Source organism: Salvelinus fontinalis, chromosome 17 (assembly GCF_029448725.1).
Source record: "Salvelinus fontinalis isolate EN_2023a chromosome 17, ASM2944872v1, whole genome shotgun sequence".
NCBI classification, from domain to species: domain Eukaryota; kingdom Metazoa; phylum Chordata; class Actinopteri; order Salmoniformes; family Salmonidae; genus Salvelinus; species Salvelinus fontinalis.
The window spans coordinates 4067543-4095526 of record NC_074681.1 but is presented as its reverse complement, the minus strand read 5'-3'; the positions used below and the strand labels follow the sequence as shown (position 1 = coordinate 4095526).

Below are 27984 nucleotides of genomic sequence, written 5' to 3'. Positions count from 1 at the left end.
CATTGAGTAAATCTGAGGCACTCGGTCACAAGAAGTAGTCATGAAACTAATTTGCTCTTAAACAGTCAATAGTAAAACATCTCGCTAACGTTAGGTATTTGTCCAGAGTTCAGCCATTGTTTACACAACTGGACACACTTTCAAGTGACTTCATTAGGAAGTCACTGTATTGTGTAACGTTAGTATGGGTAAAGATAGCTAGCATCATCACAGGCAAGGAGTTATGCTGCGTTCACGTGCTCCACTGAAACTCCTTCGTAGTACTTTGACTTCTCAGTTCGGTGAACGGTTATCATCCGTATTGTCACTCTTCCCTCTTGGAAGCACTAACGTTAGTCTCAGCACAACAACCAGAATGGCTCCTCAAAAGAACAGAGTATTCGTCATTGGAGTGGGAATGACAAAGGTAAATCTTGCTATTGGTTATAAATGGTTGCATTTAGACTAGCATCCATGCTAGCTGGATTGCTATCAAGTATTGAAAGACTATTTAGCAAAGAGCTAGCTCGTTGTCCTTAGCTAGCTAACGTTACCTGTCATGTTGGTTAGTAGCATTTCCAAAAAACGTAGGTAGCTAAAGTAGCTTGTAATTTCTTTCGATATTTAACGTAGGCTAAACAACTATTGTTGGCTAAACATATAACTTAACGCGAGATTTAAGACTTGTCAGCTGTTCATGTTGGTGTTGCTAGCCAACTAGGTAACTACAGTAACGTAGCTAATTTAGCTAGCTTTCAAGCTATGCTAGTTAGCTAACACGAAACATTGAATAACAACTATATTGGGCGAACAATGTTTACAATTGTATTGTAAAGTGTGTCTTGGAAATGTATTTGCTAGCTAGCTAAAATGAAATTGCCATACGTGGCATTTTAAAACCCCGTCTAATCTGAAAGTCCAATACTCCATGGTCATAGGCTAATTGTGCCAAGGTTCATGGATGCATTGCACACACCGATAGCTAGATAAACACTAGCTACATTGCATGCAGCAGAAGGACGTCCCTCCTGTACACACACACACACACACACACACACACACACACACACACACACACACACACACACACACACACACACACACACACACACACACACACACACACACACACACACACACACACACACACACACACACACACACACACACACACACACACACACACACACACGCGCGCGCACACACACACACACACACACACGGGGGTTGTAAGCCATAGTACCGAGCAGTTTACGGGCGAAGTGCCTTGCTCAAGTACACAGCGGTCATGTTGACTCTGTCTGTGTAGTAGTTGAACTGTTATCCCCAGTCTGATCCAGAACCCTCTCCTGTGTTTTGTCTTTGCAGTTTGAGAAGCCAGGAAAAGAAGACTTTGACTATCCCGACATGGCAAAGATAGCAGGTGGTTGTCATTTCATTTAATTACTGTACCTGTCCTGTACTTGCCAACCTTGCTACATTCACCTGGATACACCTTGAGCTATAGTCACCTGGATACTACCTGGTTATAATACCCTGTGTTGTACATGTCATATAATAGTCCCATTCTACATGCAACATTTTGAGTGATGCCCATTGTTCCCTGTTGTGTCTTATAATCATGCTCTTATGACTCAGGTGAGAGGGCCTTGTCTGATGCTGGAGTCCCCTACTCTGCCATACAGCAAGCCTGTGTGGGCTATGTGTATGGTAAGAGACTGTCATTGATTATAACGTTAACTGTCCGTTACTTAACAGTATTTTTTCAGGCATATTAAATGCCCTGTGAGTTGCCTTCAAATTCAGTCCAAAAGTGCTGTAAGTGTCCATCTAGTAATACGCTATGATGTTGTATAGGCCTAGTAATAAGCTATGATGTTGTATAGGCCTAGTAATAAGCTATGATGTTGTATAGGCCTAGTAATAAGCTATGCTGTTGTATGGGCCTAGTAATAAGCTATGATGTTGTATAGGCCTAGTAATAAGCTATGATGTTGTATAGGCCTAGTAATAAGCTATGCTGTTGTATAGGCCTGTAAGATATTATAACACAACGCAATCCTTCACCTGAGCTGACCTGTGTCTGTGTCATGAAGAGAACTGTCTAGTGATGAACTATTGCTTTAAAACAAGATCACTTTAAAATGAGGTCATTTTGACATCTGTCTGTCCATCTGTGTATCTCGGTTGACTCCACTTGTGTTACTGTCAATGTAAATGACCATATTATTATCATTTTTTTTCAGGTGACTCTACCTGTGGCCAGAGGGCCATCTACCACAGCCTTGGTCTGTCAGGGATCCCCATCATCAACGTCAACAACAACTGCTCCACAGGCTCCACTGCCCTGTTCATGGCCCGACAGCTAATCCAGGGAGGTGAGTGGGACTCGACCGTAGATATATTAATCATATCTGTGTTACACATACAGTACTCTATATATACAAAAGTATGTGGACACCCCTTGAAATTAGTGGATTAGGCCATTTCAGCCACACCCATTGCTGACAGGTGTATAAAATCGAGCACACAGTTGTTCAATCTCCATAGACAAACATTGGCAGTAGAATGTCATTACTAAAGAGCTCACTGACTTTCAAGGTGGCACTGTCATAGGATACCACCTTTCCAACAAGTCAGTTCGTAAAATTTCTGCCCTGCTAGAGCTGCCCCGGTCAACTGTAAGTGCTGTTATTGTGAAGTGGAAATGTCTAGGAGCAACAAAGGCTCTGCCGCGAAGTGGTAGACCACACAAGTTCACAGAACGGAACCGGCGGTTGCTGAAGCACGTAGCGAGTAAAAATCGTCTGTCCTCGGTTGCAACGCTCACTACTGAGTTACAAACTGCCTCTGGAAGCAATGTCAGCACAATAACTGTTTGTCAGGAGCTTCATGAAATGGGTTTCCATGGCAGAGCAGCCGCACACAAGCCTAAGATCACCATGCGCAGTGCCAAGCTTCGGCTGGAGTGGTGTAAAGCTCGCCACCATTGGACTCTGGAGCAGTGGAAACACGTTTTCTGTAGTGATGAATCACGCTTCACCATCTGCTAGTCCGACAGACGAATCTGGGTTTGGCGGATGCCAGTAGAACGCTACCTGCCCAAACGCATAGTGCCAACTGCCAACTGTAAAGTTTGGTGGAGGAGGAATAATGGTCTGCGGTTGTTTTTCATGATTTGGGCTAGTCCCCTTAGTTCCAGTAAAGGGAAATCTTAACGTTACAGCATACAAGGATGTTCTAGACGATTCTGTGCTTCCAACTTTTTGGCAACAGTTTGGGGAAGGCTCTTTCCTGTTTCAGCATGACAATACCCCCGTGCACAAAGCGAGGTCCATACAGAAAAGGTTTGTTGAGATCGGTGTGGAAGAACTTTACTGGCCTGCACAGAGCCCTGACCTCATCCCCATCGAACACTTTTTGCGATGAATTGGAACGCCGACTGCAAGCCAGGCCTAATCGCCCAACATCAGTGCCTGACCTTACTAATGCTCTTGTGGCTGAATGGAAGCATGTCCCCGCAGCAGTGTTCCAACTTCTAGTAGAAAGCCTTCCCAGAAGAGTGGAGGCTGTTATAGCATCAAAGGGAGGACCAACTCCATATTAATGCACATGATTTCAGAATGAGATGTTCGACAAGCAGGTGTGCCACATACTTTTTCCCCCTTCCCTGGACGTCATTGGATGGGACACAGAGAGGTGAGTGGGACTGAGAGAGAGGGGGGCAGGATTGATTCCTAGGACTAGGAGTCTTTCCCTGCTCTGGTCACATGTTCAGGAAAAACTTCTGACCCTAGTGATGCCATGTCCTGGAAGCAAACTGAAGTAGGATGCATGCTCATCTACTATAATCCGTCTTATGCTGGACCTAAACATATGCCTTCTTTTGCTGACTGTAGGTCTGGCTGACTGTACACTAGCCCTTGGCTTTGAAAAGATGGAGAGAGGCTCCTTGTCATCAAAGGTAAGACCAATTGTAGTATATGATCAGGACTAACCCAGTGTATTGTAGTACATGATCAGGACTAACCCAGTGTATTGTAGTACATGATCAGGACTAACCCGGTGTATTGCAGTTCATGGACAGGACTAACCCGGTGTATTGTAGTACATGATCAGGACTAACCCGGTGTATTGTAGTACATGGACATGACTAACCCAGTGTATTGTAGTACATGATCAGGACTAACCCAGTGTATTGTAGTACATGATCAGGACTAACCCGGTGTATGGTAGTACATGGACAGGACTAACCCGGTGTATTGTAGTTCATGGACAGGACTAACCCGGTGTATTGTAGTACATGATCAGGACTAACCCGGTGTATTGTAGTTCATGGACAGGACTAACCCGGTGTATTGTAGTTCATGGACAGGACTAACCCGGTGTATTGTAGTTCATGGACAGGACTAACCCGGTGTATTGTAGTACATGGACAGGACTAACCCGGTGTATTGTAGTACATGGATAGGACTAACCCGGTGTATTGTAGTTCATGGACAGGACTAACCCGGTGTATTGTAGTTCATGGACAGGACTAACCCGGTGTATTGTAGTACATGGACAGGACTAACCCGGTGTATTGTAGTTCATGGACAGGACTAACCCGGTGTATTGTAGTACATGGACAGGACTAACCCGGTGTATTGTAGTACATGGACAGGACTAACCCGGTGTATTGTAGTACATGGACAGGACTAACCCGGTGTATTGTAGTTCATGGACAGGACTAACCCGGTGTATTGTAGTTCATGATCAGGGCTAATAAGGTGTATTGTAGTTCATGGACAGGACTAACCCGGTGTATTGTAGTTCATGATCAGGACTAACCCGGTGTATTGTAGTTCATGGACAGGACTAACCCGGTGTATTGTAGTTCATGGACAGGACAAACCCCATGGACAAGCATATGGAGGTGATGTTCAACACATATGGGATGGCAGCAGCACCGGCAGCACCACAGATGTTTGGCAACGCCGGCAGAGAACACATGGAGAAATACGGTAAACATGATGGTGTGCGTGCACATGTGTACAGTACCTTATGAAGTGTGTTGTTGGTGTTGTTCTCAGCCTTTTATTTCATCTGGATGATACACCATGTAGTGTGTGACTGTGGAAATCTGGGAAGTCTGTCATTGAATAGTTAAGTGTATTCATTCCCGGGACTCTTCCAGGTACTACACCAGAGCACTTTGCTAAAATCGCATGGAAGAACCACAAGCATTCCACCAACAACCCGTAAGACTGCAACCATCAACTCTTTAACACACAGAAGGCCTGGTCATTAGAAATTACCTTCTTTGACCAATCCAATGATCAATGTTTTCCTGCCACTGCATGACAAGTGTGCGTGTGCGTGTGTGTGTGTGTGTTTTAACAGGTACTCTCAGTTCCAGGATGAGTACAGTCTGGACCAGGTCAAACAGTCCAGGAAGGTGTTTGAGTTCCTTACTCTTCTCCAGTGTTGGTAAGGAGTCCCACTATCTCTCTGGGGCAGTGTTTCCCCTACCAGAGGATAGGCAGAGTGGGGAATCCCTCCCTAGAGTTTGACTTTATTTGATTACAATTAAACATTTTAGTGTTAAGGACCAGGGTGTTGCTTTGGGGCTTTTGCACTATGGCAGGAAAATAATATATGGGACACTAACACTGTCCCCCCCCCCCCAGTCCTACCTCTGACGGTGCAGGGGCAGCTGTCCTGGCCAGTGAGGACTTTGTGAGGCGCCATGGTCTAGAGCACCAGGCGGTGGAGATCTTAGCCCAGGAGATGGTCACGGACCTCGCCACTACCTTCGACGACAATAGCTGCATGAAGATGGTGAGAGGGGACATAAAGCTGTTCAAAAGTATCCAACAACTTTTTAAATGCAGAACAACAAAAAGATAGTGACTTATTGTGTCGTTTCCTGTTAGGTTGGATACGACATGACCTCCCTGGCAGCCAAGAAGTGTTTTCAGACAGCGGGTCTGAAACCCAGTGACGTCAATGTGATCGAGCTGCATGACTGTTTCTCTGCCAACGAGCTGATCACGTACGAGGCTCTGGGGCTGTGCCCAGAGGGTGAGTCTGACCCTACCACTCTACCGCCTATTTCTAGCCACATAAAAGTAGCATTTTTAACTCCATAGAATGTTTTTTTTATTTAAAAATGTTTTTTTTAACAATGTTTTTTTTATTTAAAAAAAATATAGAATTGCTTTTTATTTGTTTTTCACTGTTTCTGATTTGTTCAGTTCAATGTTTTACTATAGTTGAATTATTCATATATGTTTTTGATTGAGAGGCCATCTGTGTGTCTTTGATCTCATGTCATACTCCTATCATACACGTAATGAATTTTACCCCCTGACTGTGTTCCCTTAGCATTCTGAGTTTTACCCCCTGGCTGTGTTCTCTTAGCATTCTGAGTTTTACCCCCCTGGCTGTGTTCTCTTAGCATTCTGAGTTTTACCCCCCCCCCTGACTGTGTTCCCTTAGCATTCTGAGTTTTACCCCCCCCTGGCTGTGTTCTCTTAGCATTCTGAGTTTTACCCCCCTCCCCCCTGGCTGTGTTCTCTTAGCATTCTGAGTTTTACCCCCCCCCCCTGGCTGTGTTCTCTTAGCATTCTGAGTTTTACCCCCTGGCTGTGTTCTCTTAGCATTCTGTCCTGTTTTACCTTTGTACCACACTTTGTGAATGTCTACCTGTAGGCCAACATGAAAGCGCTTTAAAGATCAAAGGTATTATATTATTTAATGTATCACTGTTCTATGTTCCTAGGTAAGGCTGGAGAGCTGATAGACAGAGGAGACAACACGTACGGAGGCCAGTGGGTGGTCAACCCCAGCGGAGGACTCATCTCTAAAGGACACCCTCTGGGAGCCACAGGTAATAACAACTATGACCAAGTGACCTCTAATCCCTGACCCCTCTCGTCAGCACAAACACCTGCTGCTGACCCCATAACCCCTGACCTCGTAACCCTATGAGCTACAGGTAAACAACACCAACCATCTCCTGCTGACCCAGGGACTTCATCATCCTCTTAATCCAACAACTAATTTTGTATGCAACAAATTAATGTTCAAAAAGCTACATTATAGATTAAGATGGATTCTGAATGTGTGATGTGACTGTCATGACCACCAGAGGGCAGTAGTCTCCTGAGAAAGTCAGTAACTCCCACGTCCACGCTTTGCCTGTAACACACAGACAGGATGTGACATCCTAAATAGTCCCAGGAGGATATTGAACTGTGCTACGTGCTGGGTTGATTCCTGTCTCTAACTTCTTGCCCTTTGTGCTGTTGTCTTTGCCAAATAATTTTTGTACCATGTTTTGTTGCTACCATGCTGTGTTGTCATGTGTTGCTGCCTTGCTATGTTGTTGTCTTAGGTCTCTCTTTATGTAGTGCTGTCTCTCTTGTTGTGGATCTCCATTAACTGCCTTGTTCAGGGACAGAACGACAGATTTTTACCTTGTCAGCTCAGGGATTCGATCCAGCAGCCTTTCGGTTACTGTCCCAACGCTCTAACCACTAGGCTACCTGCCGCCACATGTTTAGGCAAGCCTATGTTAGTTCAGAAGTAAAATGTTGCTTAACAAATCACATAATAAGTTACATGGACTCACTCTGTGAAATAATAGGAGTTGACATGATTTTTTAATAACTACCCCTTCCTCTGTCCCCCATACAACATCTGTAAGATCCCTCAGTCAAGTATTGAATTTCAAGCACAGATTCAACTACAAAGACCAGGGAGCTTTCTGGAAGCCTCATACAGAAGGGTAACAAGTACAAATCAGACAGTGATTATCTTTAAGCATGGTCAAGTTAATATTTATGCTGTGGATGATGTATTAAACCACCCAGATACAAAGATATAGTTGTCCTTCTGAACTGAGCCGAGCTGCAGGACAGGAAGGAAACTGGGTTGTCACCATGAGGCCATTGGTGATTTTTAAAACTGCTACAGAGTTCAATGTCTGTAATGGGAGAAAACTGAGGATGGATCAACAACATTGTAGTGACTCTACAATAACGACCTAAATGACAGAGTGAAAAGAAGAATAGAAATATACAGAATATATATATATTCCAAAACATGCTTATGTATGCAACCAGGCACTAAAGTAATACAGCAAAGGAATATACGTTTTGGCCTAAATGCGAAGCCTAATGTTTGGGGTAAATCCAACACATCACTGAGTAACTGCCTCCTTTATTTCCAAGCATGTTGGTGGCTGCATCATGGTATGGGTATGCTTGACATTGGCAAAGACTGGGGAGTTTTTCAGGATGAAAAGAAACGGAATGGAGCTAAGCACAGGCAAAATCCTACAGGAAAACCTGGTTCAGTCTGCTTTCCACCAGACACTGGGAGACGTTCATCTTTCAGCACGACAATAACCTACAACACAAAGCCACAATTATGCTGGAGCTGCTTACCAAGAAGACAGTGAAGTGTCCTGAGTGGCCAAGTAACAGGTTTGTATTAAATCTGCATAAGAATCTATGGCAAGACTTGAAAATTGCTGTCTAGCCATGATCCCCAACATCTTGACAGAGCTTGAAGAATTTTGAAAAGAATAAAGGGCAAATATAGTACACTGCAGATGTGCAAAGCTGTTATGAGACTTACCCAGAGTGACTCACAGCTGTAAAGGTGTTTCTAACATGTATTGACTCAGGTTTTGAATACTTGTAGAACGTTGACAAAAAAATGACAGTTCCTGCCAAGGTAGCAGCTACTCTTCCTGGGGTTTATTAAGGATCCCCATTAGTTCCTGCCAAGGCAGCAGCTACTCTTCCTGGGGTTTATTAAGGATAACCATTAGTTCCTGCCAAGGCAGCAGCTACTCTTCCTGGGGTTTATTAAGGATAACCATTAGTTCCTGCCAAGGTAGCAGCTACTCTTCCTGGGGTTTATTAAGGATAACCATTAGTTCCTGCCAAGGCAGCAGCTACTCTTCCTGGGGTTTATTAAGGATAACCATTAGTTCTGCCAAGGCAGCAGCTACTCTTCCTGGGGGTTATTAAGGATAACCATTAGTTCTGCCAAGGCAGCAGCTACTCTTCCTGGGGGTTATTAAGGGTCCCCATTAGTTCCTGCCAATGCAGCAGCTACTCTTCCTGGGGTTTATTATATGCTGGAACGCTAACCTAGGAGTCACGGCCAGCAAGATTAGGGAGGGGTGTTAACTTGTCACCCTCTGATGTGGCAGGCAAGAGTTGATGGAAATCAAGTGCATTGGAATCGGAGAGGATTATAAATGTCTGTAATGGAGGCACTATGTAGTAATTTTTCAATGTAGAAATTAGAAAAGCAAAATGGAAGGTCGTTGTGTTTTTATAGGGCCAGCGATGTGTTGTGTCAGGGACCTAGGGTTATTTTTAATTTGTGAAATGACATCCTGCCTCAGCCACACTGGGTTCAAATGCCTGTTGTCCATCTGGTTAGATTTAGCAATCCAGCATTAGCACTTACAGGCTTTGTGCGTGTGCGTGTGCGCGTGTGTGTGTGTGTGTGTGTGTGTGTGTGTGTGTGTGCGCGCGGAAGGAAGGAAGGAAGGACAAACAGGAAATCCATAATCTATGATAGGAAATCAATCTGTTAATTGAGACCTTTCAAATATGAAGACTTTTGAAATATAAAATGTTCATACATGTGATGTTCAGTTTGTTGTCCAAGTAGATATTACAGTAGGCTTTCCAATCCCTCTGGTTGTTAGCATGATGACTTCCTTATATAACGCTTATATAGCTGTAGAGTGTGTTGACCTGTGATTTTGTAAGTTCTGGCCCAGTTTTCTGATCTCACAGACATCCTAGAGCTCTATCTCTCTGTGGTGTATTACTCCGGTCTGGTTCAGTATTAACCTCCCCTCGCTGTAGTTGATGTGTCAGGTCTGGCCCAGTGTTCTGACCTCTCTCTCTCTCTCATTTTGTTCTTGTTGATTACTCTGGTCTGGCTGAGCGTTCTGATCTCTGGGATTGACTCAGTGCATTGACCCTATTGGTTTCTGTTATTGCTCAGGTCTGCTCTATTGTGTTGGCCTTAATTTCTCTCTGTGGTTGATTAGTCAGGTCTGGCACAGTGTTCTGATCTGATCTCTCTCTGTATGTGTCATTGACCTCCCCGCTCTCTCTCTCTCTCTCTCTGCTTGCTCAGGTCTGGCCCAGTGTGCGGAGCTGTGCTGGCAGCTGAGAGGCCAGGCTGAGAGGAGGCAGGTCCCGGGGGCGAAGGTGGCCCTACAGCACAACATCGGCCTAGGAGGAGCTGTGGTCGTCACTCTCTACAGGATGGGGTTCCCTCAGGACGCCAGGTGAGTTTATCTGCCTACCAACTTACTAATTAACTGACTAGGTGAGAAACACACAACTGAGGTGATTTACCAAATAACTAAATAACTAGGCTTCATCTCTAAGATCCTTGTAGAAATTGTATGTTTAAAATAATAGAAAACACTTTTTTGGGGGGGGGGGGGGGGCAATTCCATGGTAACGGAATTACGGTGAGACTCAGATTTCTCACTTTAAAATGTACAATAAATAAAACAATTTCTTTCCATGTTTAACAAACCGTACAACTCTATGCACAAGGACTACTTAGAACAATTTCCACAGAAAATATTACAAAAACACAGATACAAAGCCTGGTAACAAAATACAACTTTTCCAGTAAATGTTTTTATAAAAATAATTGACTGTGTAAATTGTTCAAAGTAGTCATTGTGCATAGAGTTGTTTGGTTTATTAAACGTTGAAATCAATGTTCAATTGATCAAAGTGACAAATCAGAGTCTGTGTAATTCGGTGTAATTCGGTGAATGAGGAATTGCCCCGAGGCAAGGTTGAAATGGCTGTGTTACAGTATCTCTTCAGGCCTACGTCTTCAAGTCATTGTTTGAACTGGGTAACGTGGTTCTTATCTCAACACTGTTTTTCACGGTATTGAATTGGCTTCAAAGATATAGTTGGCGGGCATTGTTCACAATCTTGTTGCTTCTCTGTGTGATAGTTGTTGTTAATATTTGTAGGTAAAATGGGAGCATTCCTCACAACTCTAATCCTCTATACTGCACCAAACCCATATTTTGTAAAAAGTTCCTAATAACTGAGAAAGGAAACATTCTCTCTCTCTTTCAAACAACACACACACACACACACACACACACACACACACACACACACACACACACACACACACACACACACACACACACACACACACACACACACACACACACACACACACACACACACACACACACACACACACACACAGCAACAACAACATGGAACTACACACCTACATGTCTTTTGTCCACCTGTTCTTTCTCCTGAGTGACAGGCTATATAATAACACTTGATATTCAGATAAATAATATACCTGTCGTTCAGTCTACCTGATGTGTAGGTAGGCAGACCTGTCGTTCAGTCTACCTGATGTGTAGGTAGGCAGACCTGTCGTTCAGTCTACCTGATGTGTAGGTAGACAGACCTGTCGTTCAGTCTACCTGATGTGTAGGTAGACAGACCTGTCGTTCAGTCTACCTGATGTGTAGGTAGACAGACCTGTCGTTCAGTCTACCTGATGTGTAGGTAGACAGACCTGTCGTTCAGTCTACCTGATGTGTAGGTAGACAGACCTGTCGTTCAGTCTACCTGATGTGTAGGTAGACAGACCTGTCGTTCAGTCTACCTGATGTGTAGGTAGACAGACCTGTCGTTCAGTCTACCTGATGTGTAGGTAGGCAGACCTGTCGTTCAGTCTACCTGATGTGTAGGTAGACAGACCTGTCGTTCAGTCTACCTGATGTGTAGGTAGACAGACCTGTCGTTCAGTCTACCTGATGTGTAGGTAGGCAGACCTGTCGTTCAGTCTACCTGATGTGTAGGTAGACAGACCTGTCGTTCAGCCAGCTCACTCACTCACTCACTGAATGTACCAATGTTGAATGTTGAAAGTGGTTTCATCAAAGACTATTATTGTGTGTATCAAAAGAAGTGGACCGAATAGGGTTTTGTTTGGGACGTGGCCACAGCATGTACTTTAACCTTCTGTGTTGGAACAGATTAAGTGAAGATACTGTAGTATGGCCTTGAACCATACTCCTTTCAACATTGGTACACACACACACACACACACACACACACACACACACACACACACACACACACACACACACACACACACACACACACACTTTTCCTAGCCTGTCTTTTCTCTCAGAGAACGCACTCTAACTGAAGCCGTGTTCTGTTCCTGTGTGAGGAGAACGCACTCTAACTGAAGCCGTGTTCTGTTCCTGTGTGAGGAGAACGCACTCTAACTGAAGCCGTGTTCTGTTCCTGTGTGAGGAGAACGCACTCTAACTGAAGCCGTGTTCTGTTCCTGTGTGAGGAGAACGCACTCTAACTGAAGCCGTGTTCTGTTCCTGTGTGAGCAGAACGCACTCTAACTGAAGCCGTGTTCTGTTCCTGTGTGAGGAGAACGCACTCTAACTGAAGCCGTGTTCTGTTCCTGTGTGAGCAGAACGCACTCTAACTGAAGCCGTGTTCTGTTCCTGTGTGAGGAGAACGCACTCTAACTGAAGCCGTGTTCTGTTCCTGTGTGAGGAGAACGCACTCTAACTGAAGCCGTGTTCTGTTCCTGTGTGAGGAGAACGCACTCTAACTGAAGCCGTGTTCTGTTCCTGTGTGAGGAGAACGCACTCTAACTGAAGCCGTGTTCTGTTCCTGTGTGAGGAGAACGCACTCTAACTGAAGCCGTGTTCTGTTCCTGTGTGAGCAGAACGCACTCTAACTGAAGCCGTGTTCTGTTCCTGTGTGAGGAGAACGCACTCTAACTGAAGCCGTGTTCTGTTCCTGTGTGAGGAGAACGCACTCTAACTGAAGCCGTGTTCTGTTCCTGTGTGAGGAGAACGCACTCTAACTGAAGCCGTGTTCTGTTCCTGTGTGAGGAGAACGCACTCTAACTGAAGCCGTGTTCTGTTCCTGTGTGTGTTTTCTAGGTCCCAGATAGCGGCTGTCCCCACCAGAGCAGAACGTCTGGAGGGCTTCAGAGTCTATTCTGTCTTCCAGGAGATAGAGAAGAAACTACACGAGGTACACCACCTGGACAAACTAAATTCCTATTCATGATTTATATCCTTCTATACAAAGTCCAAATGTGTTCATGTTCTGTGTGGGCGCTGACGACTGCTTACCTCCGTCTCACTCTGCAGTGTCATTGCTGCTTGTTGTCACATCAATTAAGTGCCACATTTGAATGTTATTTAACAAAGCTTTTTGTATTATAATAATGACTTTATAAGGTTGTCTCTGTTTAATAGTTTGTCACCAGAGACCAATGTCAAGGTAGTCTCAGAACCCAGTACCACAAGCTAGCTACGTAATTTATGGAGTCCGTCACCCTCGTATATATTTAGGTAACTCTAACCCGACGTTAGCCTCCGCTGCCACATTAACCTAACACAACCCAACAGAACGCAGAGCCATAACAGTCCGTCTCTCTCTGCTCTGATGTCACATTGGGTTTGTCTGCAGGAAGGAGTAGACGTTGTGAAGAAGATTGGAGGAGTTTTTGCCTTCAAGGTGACAGATGGACCAGAGGGGAAAGACGCTCTGTGGGTCGTAGACGCCAAGAATGGACAAGGCTCCGTGAGCAACGACGCTGGTGTGTGTGTGTGTGTGTGTGTGTGTGTGTGTGTGTGTGTGTGTGTGTGTGTGTGTGTGTGTGTGTGTGTGTGTGTGTGTGTGTGTGTGTGTGTGTGTGTGTGTGTGTGTGTGTGTGTGTGTGTCATCAGAATATCTGGTCTTTGTGTTTTGACAATGTTGAGTGTTTTTATCAGTGTGAGCATTAGAGGACTTGGAGGAGATCGATGATCTTGGCTGAGATTCTGACATATTAGATTTCCTTACAAAAAAACAGAACGACTGTCCGTCTGAGGAGATGGTTGTCTGCAGAATATAAATGACTGAAGGATGGGCGGTCTGTCTTCTGAGAGAGCAGCTCTGTAATGCAAAAGATAAAGAAGGATTTTAATCAAACGCCAAACACACACTTTTTGAATTGTTCCTTTAGAAAACACACACACACACACACACACAGAGAGAACTTTTAAATTGCTTCCATTATGGCTGTCTGGAGCAATGTCCTGTTCTTCCACTCAGCTCTGTTGAAAAACCTTTTGAAACTTGGCCTTCCTCTGAGCCGTTCCTGTTATCAAACCTATCTCACTTGTTAGGACGTTGTATAGAAAGCACATATTCCCTATATGGAGCACTACTGTTGACCAGAGCACTATGGAGTGGCATTTGGGACATTGTCCCAATAGTACGTTGAATGGTCTCTAAAGAGCAGCGAACATTTCATAAAAGCAACTTCCGTGGCAGGTGTGTGAAGTAGAGCACAGCACAGTACACTTCATCCTGTCCCTGGTACTGGAATGACAACTTGTTCCCTTCTTAACCACATGGACAGTAGTCTTATCATGTTATTTAACCATGAATAGCGCAGTCCCAATGATTATGGTGTTGGGCATTTAAGTTAACATGATGTCAAGGTTCCCATGTATTTTGCAGTATATAGTTGATTGGATTCTCGAACTGTTCCGATCAACAAGAAACTGAAGATGGGGGAGAAACTATAGAGCATACTTCCTCTTTTTCTGTTCGTAACAGCGTCATTCTACAAAATCGTGCCTTTTGCGTCCCTTTTGATATTTTAAGTAGAAATTGTGCACCAAAGTTTAACCTCTGTTATTTTATTCTCCCCTCCATTCAGATAAGAAGGCTGACTGCACTATCACCATGGGAGATGAAGACTTAATGAAGCTGATGACAGGCAAGATGAATCCACAGACGGTGAGTCCTTAAAACAACAATGAATAAGGCTGTGTCCCAAATGGCACCATATTCCCTATATAGTGCACAGCCTTTTTATCAGAGCTCTATGCTAATAGGGTGCCATTTTGGATGAAGCCCAATACTATTGTCCTCTTGTTCAGTTTTTATACACATTTATACAAAATATAAAAACAGAAATACCTTATTTACATAAGTATTCAGACCCTTTGCTATGAGACTCGAAATTGAGCTCAGGTGCATCCTGTTCCTATTGGGGCGAATGTTCACCTTACAGCAGGGAAACGACCCTAAGCACACAGCCAAGACAACACAGGAGTGGCTTTGGGACAAGTCTCTGAATGTTCTTGAGTGGCCCAGCCAGAGCCCAGACTTGAACCTGATTGAACATCTCTGGAGAGACCTGAAAATAGCTGTGCAGCAAAGCTACCCATCCAACCTGACAGAACTTGAGAGGATCTGCAGAAAAGAAAGGGAGAAACTCCACAAATACATGCACTATGCCAAGCTTGTAGCATCATACCCAAGAAGATTTGAGGCTGTAATCGCTGCCAAAGGTCCTTCAACAAAGTACTGAGTAAATGGTCTGAATACTTAGTAAATGTGATATTTCCGTTTTTGATTTTGTATACATTGTAGAAATAAGGTTGTAATGTAACAAAATGTTTAAAAAAGTCAAGGGGTCTGAATAGTTTCCGAATGCACTGTATTATACAGTAAAGTGAATCTCTGTCTCATTGATGGAGACCAGTCATTTCATTTCAATATCTTTAATATTGAGATTCTTCACTCACTTTTAGTCCAAATTAGGCTTGGGCAGTATACCGGGGTATTTGGAAAAAGCCACGGCATGGTTTTTCAATACCTTCATCTATTTATTTTAAGTTTTTTTAATAAATGTGAATATTTGTAGCTACTTTTTAAGTTAATACCTGCAGTGAACTTGTGCAATGCATTAGCAGATAAAACAGATTGCGTTCTTCATTTCACTTGTCACATTATTTTACATTATGAAGCTTACCATTGTTAGGTTCTGACAACTAGGAAAAGCTCAAACCAAGTTTATTCACCCACTGAGTCAAACAGCTGCAAAAACATGTTTAAACAAGCACATATTTATACCCTCCTACTAGGAGGAGTCAACTCCTTGTACGTATAGACAGCCAACACATCTTTGTTGCTATTCAGGAACTTAATTAGTTCCTCTCACTGGTTTAGTCATGGCCCTGCCTCCTGTTAGAACCTTTGTGGGCGTGTAAGTATATGTGTGTAACAGGACTGTTCCTTCTCACTTCATCTGACCTTGGGCTGAATTACTCACTCCTCCCTACTCCACAGTCCTACCTTATCAGTGACTGAAACCAGACTTTTGCCCTTTGCCTCTCTCCATAGGATCCATGAGATAACATGTTTGACAGAATGCAAACTTCCTGCCTCCCCCTTGTCTTACTCAGTAACTTTCCATACACCTAGTTATCATCCAGTTCTTAATATATACATTCATTAAATGTAAAGTAATCAATAAATTCTAGTATCGTAACATGAATAAGTGTATTTAATATTAGAATCCTACACCGTACTTCCCCAAAAGAGTTGAGCCAGTCATGTGTTTGTAAATAGCACAACAGGAGAATAAAGATTTTTTTTTAAATAAAGTTTTTCAATTTACCCTATATTTAACTAGACCAATAATTATTTACAATGACGGCCTACACCGGCCAAACACGTACGACGCTGGGCCAGTTCTGCGCCTGGAGAAAGCGAGCTGGTGAGTCCATAGCATTCAATATTTATCGGCAAGTCATTTCCGCGGCGCACATTAGGTGGTGATTTGCACAATTGCTCTCCTTCACATTCACATTCAGTCTGAATTTTTTTTTATATTCTGCATTCTGGTAATATAGGCTAAATGGGCTTTTCTTGCATTTTTTGCGCCCCCGTGGTGGGCTATGCCGGTAATACCGTAAATCCTGGGATAAGAAGGACTGTATGACAATATGAATGTAGCCCACCAAGCCTAGTGCAAATTGAGTTCCTCAGGAGAGGCAGATGGTTACATAGATGCATAGAGATCAGCTTTTATGAATCTTGTGTAAGTATTTTTGTATTAATTCAACAACAAAAAATATTCATTTGATATTGATCAAAATTACCAAAGCGAGCGAAGCCCGATCTTAAGTAGGATGCCAAATCTGATTTGATTGTTTTCTAAAAATAGGTTTGGAAATTGGCCAGTGTAATGAGATTAGTCCTTGTCCAGAATGCATTCTGTTATGCCATAGGGTGGGTCTCCTCTCTCTCTCTCTCCTTCTCTCTCTCTCTCACTCACTCACTCACTCACTCACTCACTCACTCACTCACTCACTCACTCACTCACTCACTCTCTCACACTCTCTCTCTCACTCTCTCTCTCACTCTCTCTCTCTCACTCAACCCTTCCCTCCTCTCCCCTAAGAAATAAATGTTTAGTCAAGGCCTTCAGATGTACTAAGGGCATCAGCCCCTTGTCTGTTCATGGACATTGACCCTGGACATAAGGGACAGAGTCTGACAACGCCCACAGACCAAGGACAATTCACTCAACATGTAACAGACAGGGAGAGAAAAATCTATTGATTTTGATTACATGCATTGATTACACACACACACACACACACACACACACACACACACACACACACACACACACACACACACACACACACACACACACACACACACACACACACACAAAAGAAATGGAATGAGTAGGTTTATCTACTTCAGCAAACAGTGTGGGTGTCCTCAAGCACTTAATCACCCCAAAGTGTTCAAAATCAGAGGTCAAGTGGTGCCAGGTACCACAGGGAAAGGCCAGGTGTGCCTCAGACCTCTGTTAGGAACCCAGGTACCAAAGGGAAAGGCCAGGTGTGGTCTCAGACCTCTGTTAGGAACCCAGTTGCCACAGGGAAAGGCCATGTGTGGTCTCAGACCTCTGTTAGGAACCCAGTTGCCACAGGAAAAGGCCGGGTGTGGTCTCAGACCTCTGTTAGGAACCCAGGTACCACAGGGAAAGGCCAGGTGTGGTCTCAGACCTCTGTTAGGAACCCAGGTACCACAGGGAAAGGCCAGGTGTGGTCTCAGACCTCTGTTAGGAACCCAGTTGCCAAAGGGAAAGGCCAGGTGTGGTCTCAGACCTCTGTTAGGAACCCAGGTACCACAGGGAAAGGCCAGGTGTGGTCTCAGACCTCTGTTAGGAACCCAGGTACCACAGGGAAAGGCCAGGTGTGGTCTCAGACCTCTGTTAGGAACCCAGGTACCACAGGGAAAGGCCGGGTGTGGTCTCAGACCTCTGTTAGGAACCCAGTTGCCACAGGGAAAGGCCAGGTGTGGTCTCAGACCTCTGTTAGGAACCCAGGTACCACAGGGAAAGGCCAGGTGTGGTCTCAGACCTCTGTTAGGAACCCAGGTACCACAGGGAAAGGCCAGGTGTGGTCTCAGACCTCTGTTAGGAACCCAGGTACCACAGGGAAAGGCCAGGTGTGGTCTCAGACCTCTGTTAGGAACCCAGGTACCACAGGGAAAGGCCAGGTGTGGTCTCAGACCTCTGTTAGGAACCCAGGTACCACAGGGAAAGGCCAGGTGTGGTCTCAGACCTCTGTTAGGAACCCAGTTGCCACAGGGAAAGGCCAGGTGTGGTCTCAGACCTCTGTTAGGAACCCAGGTACCACAGGGAAAGGCCAGGTGTGGTCTCAGACCTCTGTTAGGAACCCAGGTACCACAGGGAAAGGCCAGGTGTGGTGTCAGACCTCTGTTAGGAACCCAGGTACCACAGGGAAAGGCCGGGTGTGGTCTCAGACCTGTTAGGAACCCAGTTGCCAGATTTGGCCAGGTGTGGTTTCAGACCTCCGTTCAGATATAAAGGACAAAGACCTGAGAGCGATGAGATTTATTGTTATTGAACTAACATCGTCCCCAGGTTGGCTGGAGGACCAGACTATAACTGATTCCCATGATCCATTTTCTGACGTTGAGGAGAAAGGGAGATGACACAGCAGGGAAATGTAGATTTTTACCATGGTGACATTTTCAGCAGGTGGGCGTTTTCCAATCCAACTTTTCGCAATTGAGACAAAAGTAATACAAAGGGAGGAGAAATTCAACAGGGAAGAATGTGATTAATGATAGTGGATGTTTTTGGGTGATTTTTCCTGGCTAAATATAGGCCCACTTCCCATCCACACATTGATTCATTTGGTTTAATTGATCCTTTCAGCAACACTGAACTCAGTCCTTTGGGTTTTCCCTTCCTTCGTTTACCCAAAGGAAAGAGAAACCTTCACACTGCTCTTAGTGTCACTTATTTTATTCAAGCTAATGTGTCGGACTCTTAGTCTTCGTCAGAGCTTTTATTTTTGAGAGTCAGCATCAGCGAGCAGAATTGAAGAAGTTGGGGATTTTTTGTTGTTGAATTTAACCTTTATTTAACCACAAAAGACACTTGAGGTTAGAAACCTCTTTTTGTACCATTTAACAGACATCATACACATACTTCCTCAAGGATGAATCCTGCAATGTTATGGTTGTTTTTGGGGTTTGGCATGACTCCAGTTGGTTCATGTCAGAGCAGAGCCGTTCCCTGGCTGCAAGCTGTCACCCTGACCAACACTGACACTGCCAGCCCCTCCCGCTCTCTCTTTCTCTCTCCCCCGTGTCCCAGTTTTCAATGAACTGTGTTAATCCTGCAACTGGGTAATCTGAACCCTTTAAACCTTGGAGCCTGAGCAGTAGTTGACTTTCCTATGTTTTAACCCATTCTCCTCTGATTTATAATTTCTCTCCCCTACCTGTCCGCTGCAGGCATTCTTCCAGGGCAAGCTGAAGATCGCAGGAAACATGGGCATGGCCATGAAGCTTCAGAGTCTGCAGCTGGCGCCAGCCAAAGCCAAGCTGTGATTGGCTGATAGACCCTCAGCTCTGGAACTCCTGCCATATGTAGCAGTTATGCACATTCTCTCACCCCTCACCCCTCCTCTCACCCCTATCTCACCCCTCCTTTCACCTCTCTAACCTCTCTCACTCCCCTCACCTCTCGCTCACCTGTCTCTCCCCCCTCCTCTCACCTCATCTCTGACCTCTCCTCATCTCTGACCTCTCCTCATCTCTGACCTCTCCTCATCTCTGACCTCTCCTCATCTCTGACCTCTCCTCGTCTCTGACCTCTCCTCGTCTCTGACCTCTCCTCGTCTCTGACCTCTCCTCGTCTCTGACCTCTCCTCGTCTCTGACCTCTCCTCGTCTCTCGCCTCTCCTCGTCTCTCGCCTCTCCTCGTCTCTCGCCTCTCCTCGTCTCTCGCCTCTCCTCCTCTCTCGCCTCTCCTCGTCTCTCGCCTCTCCTCGTCTCTCGCCTCTCCTCGTCTCTCGCCTCTCCTCCTCTCTCACCTCTCCTCCTCTCTCACCTCTCCTCGTCTCTCACCTCTCCTCGTCTCTCACCTCTCCTCGTCTCTGACCTCTCCTCCTCTCTCACCTCTCCTCGTCTCTCACCTCTCCTCGTCTCTCACCTCTCCTCATCTCTCACCTCTCCTCGTCTCTCTATAATCTCATTCCATCTCTCCTCCACACCCCTTCACATTCACTCTTAATTTAGCCTCTCTCTTTCTCTATTGATTCCTCTCTCTGTCTTTCTTTGAAATAGATTCTATACTAGATAATTAGTTGAGAAATCAACCCCAATGTCCCAAGATTCTAACTTCCTCAAGTGTCCTGTAACATAATTGATGAGATAATATTTATATTTAATTCACATTTTCCTCATGATTTATGGGTTCCTCATGTTTCAACCAACCAATGTGAAGACACATACACACATAGAACTGGAAAATGTCTTAAATGTTATGTCACAATATTCTGCTCTGAGCTGCTGTGACAAACAGGAGGAAGAGAGATTGTGACAGTTGTGAAAAGCAATTGAAGTTTTTTTGGACTCTTGACGGCCATTTTACAAACAGCTTATGAGGCTGTTGCTGTGTCAAGAAAAGCAAAAGATCATCTTTAAGACCCAACTAATCTGGTTTGATCTCCGGCACTGCTGTTCAGTCATTTAATACCACAGTGACCAGGTGTTTGTGTCCCATATGCCATGCGTTTGCTGCGAGAGCATGGCAGTGACTCTTCGCCTGCTCTCCCGCCACATAATAATAACACTGTCATTGAGGTAAATGTATACAATATTTTATGTTTGTGTAGTAAATAATGTTTAATAATAATGTAACATGGTGGACTATTTTATAATAATACAGAACACCACTTTATGTGCCTCTGGTGTCTCTATGAACTAACAGCTCTGATTTCAATATGACAGTCCGATAGGACCTGATTTGAGGAAATGCTTTTATATAGAATGTGTATGTGTGAATGACTGAATGAATGCAATTGATTTTTACAAAATAAATAACAGCTATGTTGACCAGCAGACTGAGTGTTTCATTAATTACTTTCAAGATGTGAATGAGAAGATGGCTCCCTATTCCCTATTTAGCGTGCTACTTTTGACCATGGCCCGTAGGGCTGAGCGAGCATAGCCTGTGAGAGCGTTTAACATATAGGTGAAACTAATAATCGTGTGTTTGCTTCACAAATTCACTGCATTGTTGTGAAAGAGCTCTCAAGTAAGAATTTCTCTGTACTGTTTAACACCTGTTATCCTGTGCACATGGCGAATAAACTTGTGAAACTTGAAATGATTGACCAGAGGTGTTTTGAGCAAACCAATTCTCCATGCATACGTACACGGACCGTTTACTTTGTTCATAAGTTGTCTTCCTTATGTTTTCCTCACCAATTTTTCTGTTGGTGTTTTTTTTGTTTTTTGTTAAAGGTGTAATGCATAGTAATGAAATCCTTTCCTCAGTTTTCTTATTTAACGTAGGGGGCTACAGTTTAGGGATTGACCAACAAAGTTGTGCACTAAAAATAGAATGGTGTTCCATTTTGAAAATGGCTTTGTGTTTGTGTAGTAAGTCTCTTCCAGTCTGCATATCGATATCTACTGCATTTAAAACCCATGCATGTTTATTGAAGACAATGTGTTCTGTCTCTTGCTTTACTTTCAGTTCCCCTTGTTCCTGACACATCTACAGTGCCTTCAGAAAGTATTCAAGCCCCTCGACTTTTTCCACATTTTGTCGTCTTCCAAAGTGGGATTCAAATGGATTTGCCATTTTTTTGTGTCAACGATCAACACAAAGTCAATAAATTATGAAAAATATGACACTAATATATCTTGATTAGATAAGTATTCAACCTCCTGAGGCAATAGGGTGGCAGGTAGCCTAGTGGTTAGAGCGTTGGGCCAGTAACCAGCAGGTAGCCTAGTGGTTAGAGCGTTGGGCCAGTAACCAGCGGGTAGCCTAGTGGTTAGAGCGTTGGGCCAGTAACCAGCGGGTATCCTAGTGGTTAGAGCGTTGGGCCAGTAACCAGCGGGTAGCCTAGTGGTTAGAGCGTTTGGCCAGTAACCAGCGGGTAGCCTAGTGGTTAGAGCGTTGGGCCAGTAACCAGCGGGTAGCCTAGTGGTTAGAGCGTTGGGCCAGTAACCAGCGGGTAGCCTAGTGGTTAGAGCGTTGGGCCAGTAACCAGCGGGTAGCCTAGTGGTTAGAGCGTTGGGCCAGTAACCAGCGGGTAGCCTAGTGGTTAGAGCGTTGGACCAGTAACCAGCGGGTAGCCTAGTGGTTAGAGCGTTGGACCAGTAACCAGCGGGTAGCCTAGTGGTTAGAGCGTTGGGCCAGTAACCAGCGGGTAGCCTAGTGGTTAGAGCGCTGGGCCAGTAACCAGCGGGTAGCCTAGTGGTAAGAGCGTTGGGCCAGTAAACAGCGGGTAGCCTAGTGGTTAGAGCGTTGGGCCAGTAACCAGCGGGTAGCCTAGTGGTTAGAGCGTTGGGCCAGTAACCAGCGGGTAGCCTAGTGGTTAGAGCGTTGGGCCAGTAACCAGCGGGTAGCCTTGTGGTTAGAGCGTTGGGCCAGTAACCAGCGGGTAGCCTTGTGGTTAGAGCGTTGGGCCAGTAACCAGCAGGTAGCCTAGTGGTTAGAGCGTTGGGCCAGTAACCAGCAGGTAGCCTAGTGGTTAGAGCGTTGGGCCAGTAACCAGCAGGTAGCCTAGTGGTTAGAGCGTTGGGCCAGTAACCAGCAGGTAGCCTAGTGGTTAGAGCGTTAGACTAGTAACCAGCGGGTAGCCTTGTGGTTAGAGCGTTGGACTAGTAACCAGCGGGTAGCCTAGTGGTTAGAGCGTTGGGCCAGTAACCAGCGGGTAGCCTAGTGGTTAGAGCGTTGGGCCAGTAACCAGCAGGTAGCCTAGTGGTTAGAGCGTTGGGCCAGTAACCAGCGGGTAGCCTAGTGGTTAGAGTGTTGGGCCAGTAACCAGCAGGTAGCCTAGTGGTTAGAGTGTTGGGCCAGTAACCGGAAGGTTGCTGGATTGAATCTCCGAGCTGACAAGGTAAAAATCTGTCGTTCTGCCACTGAGAGGGGTTGAGTTAAATGTGGAAGACACATTTAAGTTGAATACATTGTTGGACAACTGACTAGGTATCCCCCCTTTCCCAATACGTGTTAGAATCACCTTTGATAGTGATTAAAGGTGTGTCTTTCTGGGTAAGTCTTTAAGAGCTTTGCACTCTGGGATTGGCAACATTTTGCCCATTGGTCTTTTCAAAATGATTAAAGCTCTGTCAAATTGGTTGTTGATCATTGTTAGACAACCACTTTCAGTTCTTGCCATAGATTTTCAAGCAGATTTCAGTCAAAACTGGAACTCAGACACTCAGGAACATTCACTGTCTTCTTGGTAAGTAACTCCAGTGTAGAATTGGCCTTGTTTTTTAAGTTATTGTCCTCCTGAAAGGTAAATTCATCTCACAGTGTCTGGTGGAAAGCAGACTGAACCAGGTTTTCCTCTAGGATTTTGCCTGTGCATTGCTCCATTCCGTTTCTTTTCTATCCTGAAAAAACTCTGCAGTCCTTCACGATTACAAGCATACCCATAACATGATGCAGCCACCACTATGCTTGAAAATATGGAGAGTGGTACTCAGTAATGTGTTGTATTGGATTAGACCCAAACATAACACTTTGTATTCAGGTTAGTATTGTAGAGTAACTACAATGTTGTTGATCCATCCTCAGTTTTCTCCCAACACAGCAATTTAAGTTGGTTTTAAAGTCACCATTGGCCTTATGGTGAAATCCCTGAGTGGTTTCTTTCCTCTCCGGCAACTGAGTTAGGAAAGGCGCTTTTATCTTTGTAGTGACTGGGTGTATTGATTCACCATGCTCAAAGAGATATTCAATGTATGTTTTTTAAAATGTTTTACCCATCAACCAATAGGTCCCCTTCTTTGCGAGGCAAAGAAATTGAAATTCACTGCTCGACTGGTCAGATAATTTTGTATGTGCAGAGTACAGAGATGAGGTAGTCATTCAAAAACTATGTTAACCACTTATTGCACACAGTGAGTCTATGTATCTTATTATTTGACTTGTTCGGCACATGTTTACTCCTGAACTTATTTAGGCTTTCCATAACAAATATGTTGAACACTTATTGACTCAAGACATTTCAGCTATTCATTTTTTCATATATTTCTTTCTTTTCTTTTAAAAACATAATTCCACTTTGACATTACGGGGTATTGCGTGTTGCCCACTGACACATGTTAAGTTCAGGCTGTAACACAACAAAATGTGTAAGAAGTCCAAGGGTGTGAATAATGTAACAAAATCACACCCGACTTTAATCCGACAAATCCAATGCAGCAGCGTTACAAGTTCAAACACTTGAATTAGACTGATAGGCTATATATTCCCCATCTAAATGAACATGAAAACATGCATTAGTCTAACATCAACAGTTTGATATTTGACAGTCATTATTTCCAACAGCGATAGAGCCTACACTTTCTAGCGCCATTTTGAACATCTAACTGGGTAGGGATAATAAGGAAGGGAGTGGATTGTGACACACAAGAGCAGCCGCTCACCGATATGTCAGCTCATACCACAGTCCCACCTCCAACACCAGCAGGATGTCTGCTATGCTGATGTCAGCCAACGCTGGTTAACTCTGGTTAAAGCTCAATCTGATTGAATCCAGACCCGAGATTTTTATTCTGTTATGTTGTACATAAGTATCTTTAAGGGTCAAATATCATGTTGATCTTTCTCTCAGGACATGATTGGTTTTCTACAAAGACAGAACTTTCTGCATACCAATTGACACGTTATTCCCTATGTAGTGCACTACTTTTGACCAGAGCTCTATGGCACCCTATTCCCTATATAGGGAATAGGGTGCTATTTAGGATGTACTTTGATGACTAGTATTTTTAAAACCTCCCGCTTTGGGCTGGATGTGTCACTGTGTAGTTCATACATACATAATTTATGAGCAGAATTATTGTTTTACCTACATTTTCCCAAAATTTTTCCCCCACATGGGCCAACCCCCTAGCAATTCAAGGTTCAACTAGTGAGCTTAAGCCCCTCACCATTTGGGTGACAGCTATGCAATTTTCGGGGACCACTTTTGGCTCATGAGCGCTACTTTCACAACTACTGTCTAAAAAGCAAACAAAAGTACCAGAGAATTTCTTTCCCTCATACTACCAACTGGGATAATTGTATCATAGCCCAAAGGTGGTTTATTCAATTCTTCAAAATGTTCATGATTTGTCAATCAACTTCTTCTTTTTAAATCTAAATCATTGTTTAGTCTCTGTATCAAATTCAAGTCCTTTGAAGTCATTTTGACCACCACCAAAAACACCTATTTCTGCCTGTAGTAATTTGATAGATAGGACCTTTATGTGAATCTACGTATCTCTGGAGATGTACCACCAGAGGGAGGAGTTACCCGTACCACCAGAGGGAGGAGTTACCTGTACCACCAAAAGGAGGAGTTACCTGTACCATTCGAGGGAGGAGTTACCGGTACCACCAGCGGGAGGAGTTACCGGTACCATAAGAGGGAAGAGTTACCCGTACCACCAGAGGGAGGAGTTACCTGTACCATTAGAGGGAGGAGTTACCTGTACCACCAGAGGGAGGAGTTACCCGTACCACCAGAGGGAGGAGTTACCTGTACCATTAGAGGGAGGAATTACCTGTACCACCAAAGGGAGGAGTTACCTGTACCACCAGAGGGAGGAGTTACCTGTACCATTAGAGGGAGGAGTTACCCGTACCACCAAAGGGAGGAGTCAACCGTACCACCACAGGGAGGAGTTACCCGTACCATTAGAGGGAGGAGTTACCTGTACCACCAGAAGGAGGAGTTACCTGTACCACCAGAGGGAGGAGTTAACCGTACCACCAAAGGGAGGAGTCAACCGTACCACCACAGGGAGGAGTCAACCGTACCACCACAGGGAGGAGTTACCCGTACCACCAGAGGGAGGAGTTACCTGTACCACCAGAGGGAGGAGTTAACCGTACCACCAGAGGGTGGAGTTACCCGTACCACCAGAGGGTGGAGTTACCCGTACCACCAGAGGGAGGAGTTACCCGTACCACCAGAGGGAGGAGTTACCTGTACCACCAGAGGGAGGAGTTACCTGTACCACCAGAGGGAGGAGTTACCTGTACCACCAGAGGGAGGAGTTACCTGTACCACCAGAGGGAGGAGTTACCCGTACCACCAGAGGGAGGAGTTACCTGTACCACCAGAGGGAGGAGTTACCTGTACCACCAGAGGGAGGAGTTACCTGTACCACCAGAGGGAGGAGTTACCTGTACCACCAGAGGGAGGAGTTACCTGTACCACCAGAGGGAGGAGTTACCTGTACCACCAGAGGGAGGAGTTACCTGTACCACCAGAGGGAGGAGTTACCTGTACCACCAGAGGGAGGAGTTACCCGTACCACCAGAGGGAGGAGTTACCTGTACCACCAGAGGGAGGAGTTACCTGTACCACCAGAGGGAGGAGTTACCTGTACCACCAGAGGGAGGAGTTAACCGTACCACCAGAGGGTGGAGTTACCCGTACCACCAGAGGGAGGAGTTACCCGTACCACCAGAGGGAGGAGTTACCTGTACGGGGACCTGTATCAGTGATTTTGACCAGATAGACAGATCATCTGCAGAGGCAGATGATACGGCTCACCATGTACTCGGCCTAAGATGTAACTTTTCTATGTGTTATGACTGTGTTTTTACGCTGCTGCTACTCGCTGTTTATTATCTATGCATAGTCACTTTACCCCTACCTACATGTACATTGGACCTCAATTGCCTTGACTAACCAGTACCACCGCACATTGACTCTGTACTGGTACCCCCTGTATATAGACTCCTTACTGTTATTTTAATGTTCCTCTTTTATTTATTTAATTTTATTTAGTAAGTACTTAATTTTCTTAACTGCATTGTTGGTTAAGGGCTTGTAAGTAATCATTTCACGGTAAGGTCTACACCTGTTGTATTCAGCATTTCACGGTAAGTTTACCTGTTGTATTCAGCATTTCACGGTAAGGTCTACACCTGTTGTATTCAGCATTTCACGGTAAGGTCTACACCTGTTGTATTCAGCATTTCACGGTAAGGTCTACACCTGTTGTATTCAGCATTTCACGGTAAGGTCTACACCTATTGTATTCAGCATTTCACGGTAAGTTTACCTGTTGTATTCAGCATTTCACGGTAAGGTCTACACCTGTTGTATTCAGCATTTCACTGTAAGGTCTACTACACCTGTTGTATTCAGCATTTCACGGTAAGGTCTACACCTGTTGTATTCAGCATTTCACGTAAGGTCTACACCTGTTGTATTCGCTGCATGTGACAAATTTAATTGATTTGAATTGTACAAAACTCAAATGACCTTATTTTTGTGCATATCAAAATTTTCCCGATATGTTCGCAAAACATTTTTTCTACAGGAAATGTTAAATAAATACCAGAATTCCTATAATATCCTCCAATATTCTATACATGCAACATGTTATGGTATTTGGGTGCTATAACATTTGGTTTGAAGTGAATGAGTATTTGGGCATGCTTTTGGAAGCATCCTGCAATAGGCCCTACCATTCTCATTGTTTCACCAGTAGCAATGCTAATGCTGCCTGTGGGGAAAGTAAATAAAGAAAACTGACAGGTGTGGCATATCAAGAAGCTGATTAAACAGCA

At 44.6% G+C, this 27984-nt stretch overlaps 2 protein-coding genes across 2 annotated transcripts; both read left to right on the top strand.

Annotated features, from left to right (window-relative positions):
• The first annotated feature begins 170 nt into the window (after positions 1 to 170).
• On the top strand, positions 171 to 21284 carry scp2a (sterol carrier protein 2a). The gene is made up of 16 exons (XM_055865926.1): positions 171 to 406; positions 1348 to 1402; positions 1618 to 1689; positions 2226 to 2357; positions 3879 to 3943; positions 4856 to 4982; positions 5156 to 5219; positions 5362 to 5448; positions 5649 to 5799; positions 5895 to 6042; positions 6743 to 6850; positions 10135 to 10288; positions 12980 to 13073; positions 13515 to 13644; positions 14755 to 14834; positions 19674 to 21284. Exons 1-16 carry the CDS (start codon positions 224 to 226, stop codon positions 19767 to 19769), a joined length of 1746 nt encoding a protein of 581 aa, XP_055721901.1. The 5' UTR covers positions 171 to 223; the 3' UTR covers positions 19770 to 21284.
• On the top strand, positions 14841 to 19667 carry LOC129813594 (apomucin-like). Its single transcript, XM_055865927.1, has 2 exons — positions 14841 to 17691; positions 17742 to 19667. Exons 1-2 carry the CDS (start codon positions 17578 to 17580, stop codon positions 18678 to 18680), a joined length of 1053 nt encoding a protein of 350 aa, XP_055721902.1. The 5' UTR covers positions 14841 to 17577; the 3' UTR covers positions 18681 to 19667.
• Positions 21285 to 27984: the final 6700 nt, after the last annotated feature.

What these genes read in the sequence shown, in the direction of transcription:
- scp2a (XM_055865926.1), top strand. Translation starts at nt 224, where the DNA reads ATGCTGCGTTCACGTGCTCCACTGAAACTCCTTCGTAGTACTTTGACT. An exon ending in TTGGAGTGGGAATGACAAAG is followed by an intron (nt 407 to 1,347) that starts GTAAATCTTGCT and finishes TTGTCTTTGCAG; the next exon opens with TTTGAGAAGCCAGGAAAAGA. An exon ending in AGAACACATGGAGAAATACG is followed by an intron (nt 4,983 to 5,155) that starts GTAAACATGATG and finishes GGACTCTTCCAG; the next exon opens with GTACTACACCAGAGCACTTT.
- LOC129813594 (XM_055865927.1), top strand. Translation starts at nt 17,578, where the DNA reads ATGAGTAGGTTTATCTACTTCAGCAAACAGTGTGGGTGTCCTCAAGCA. An exon ending in GTACCACAGGGAAAGGCCAG is followed by an intron (nt 17,692 to 17,741) that starts GTGTGCCTCAGA and finishes GGGAAAGGCCAG; the next exon opens with GTGTGGTCTCAGACCTCTGT.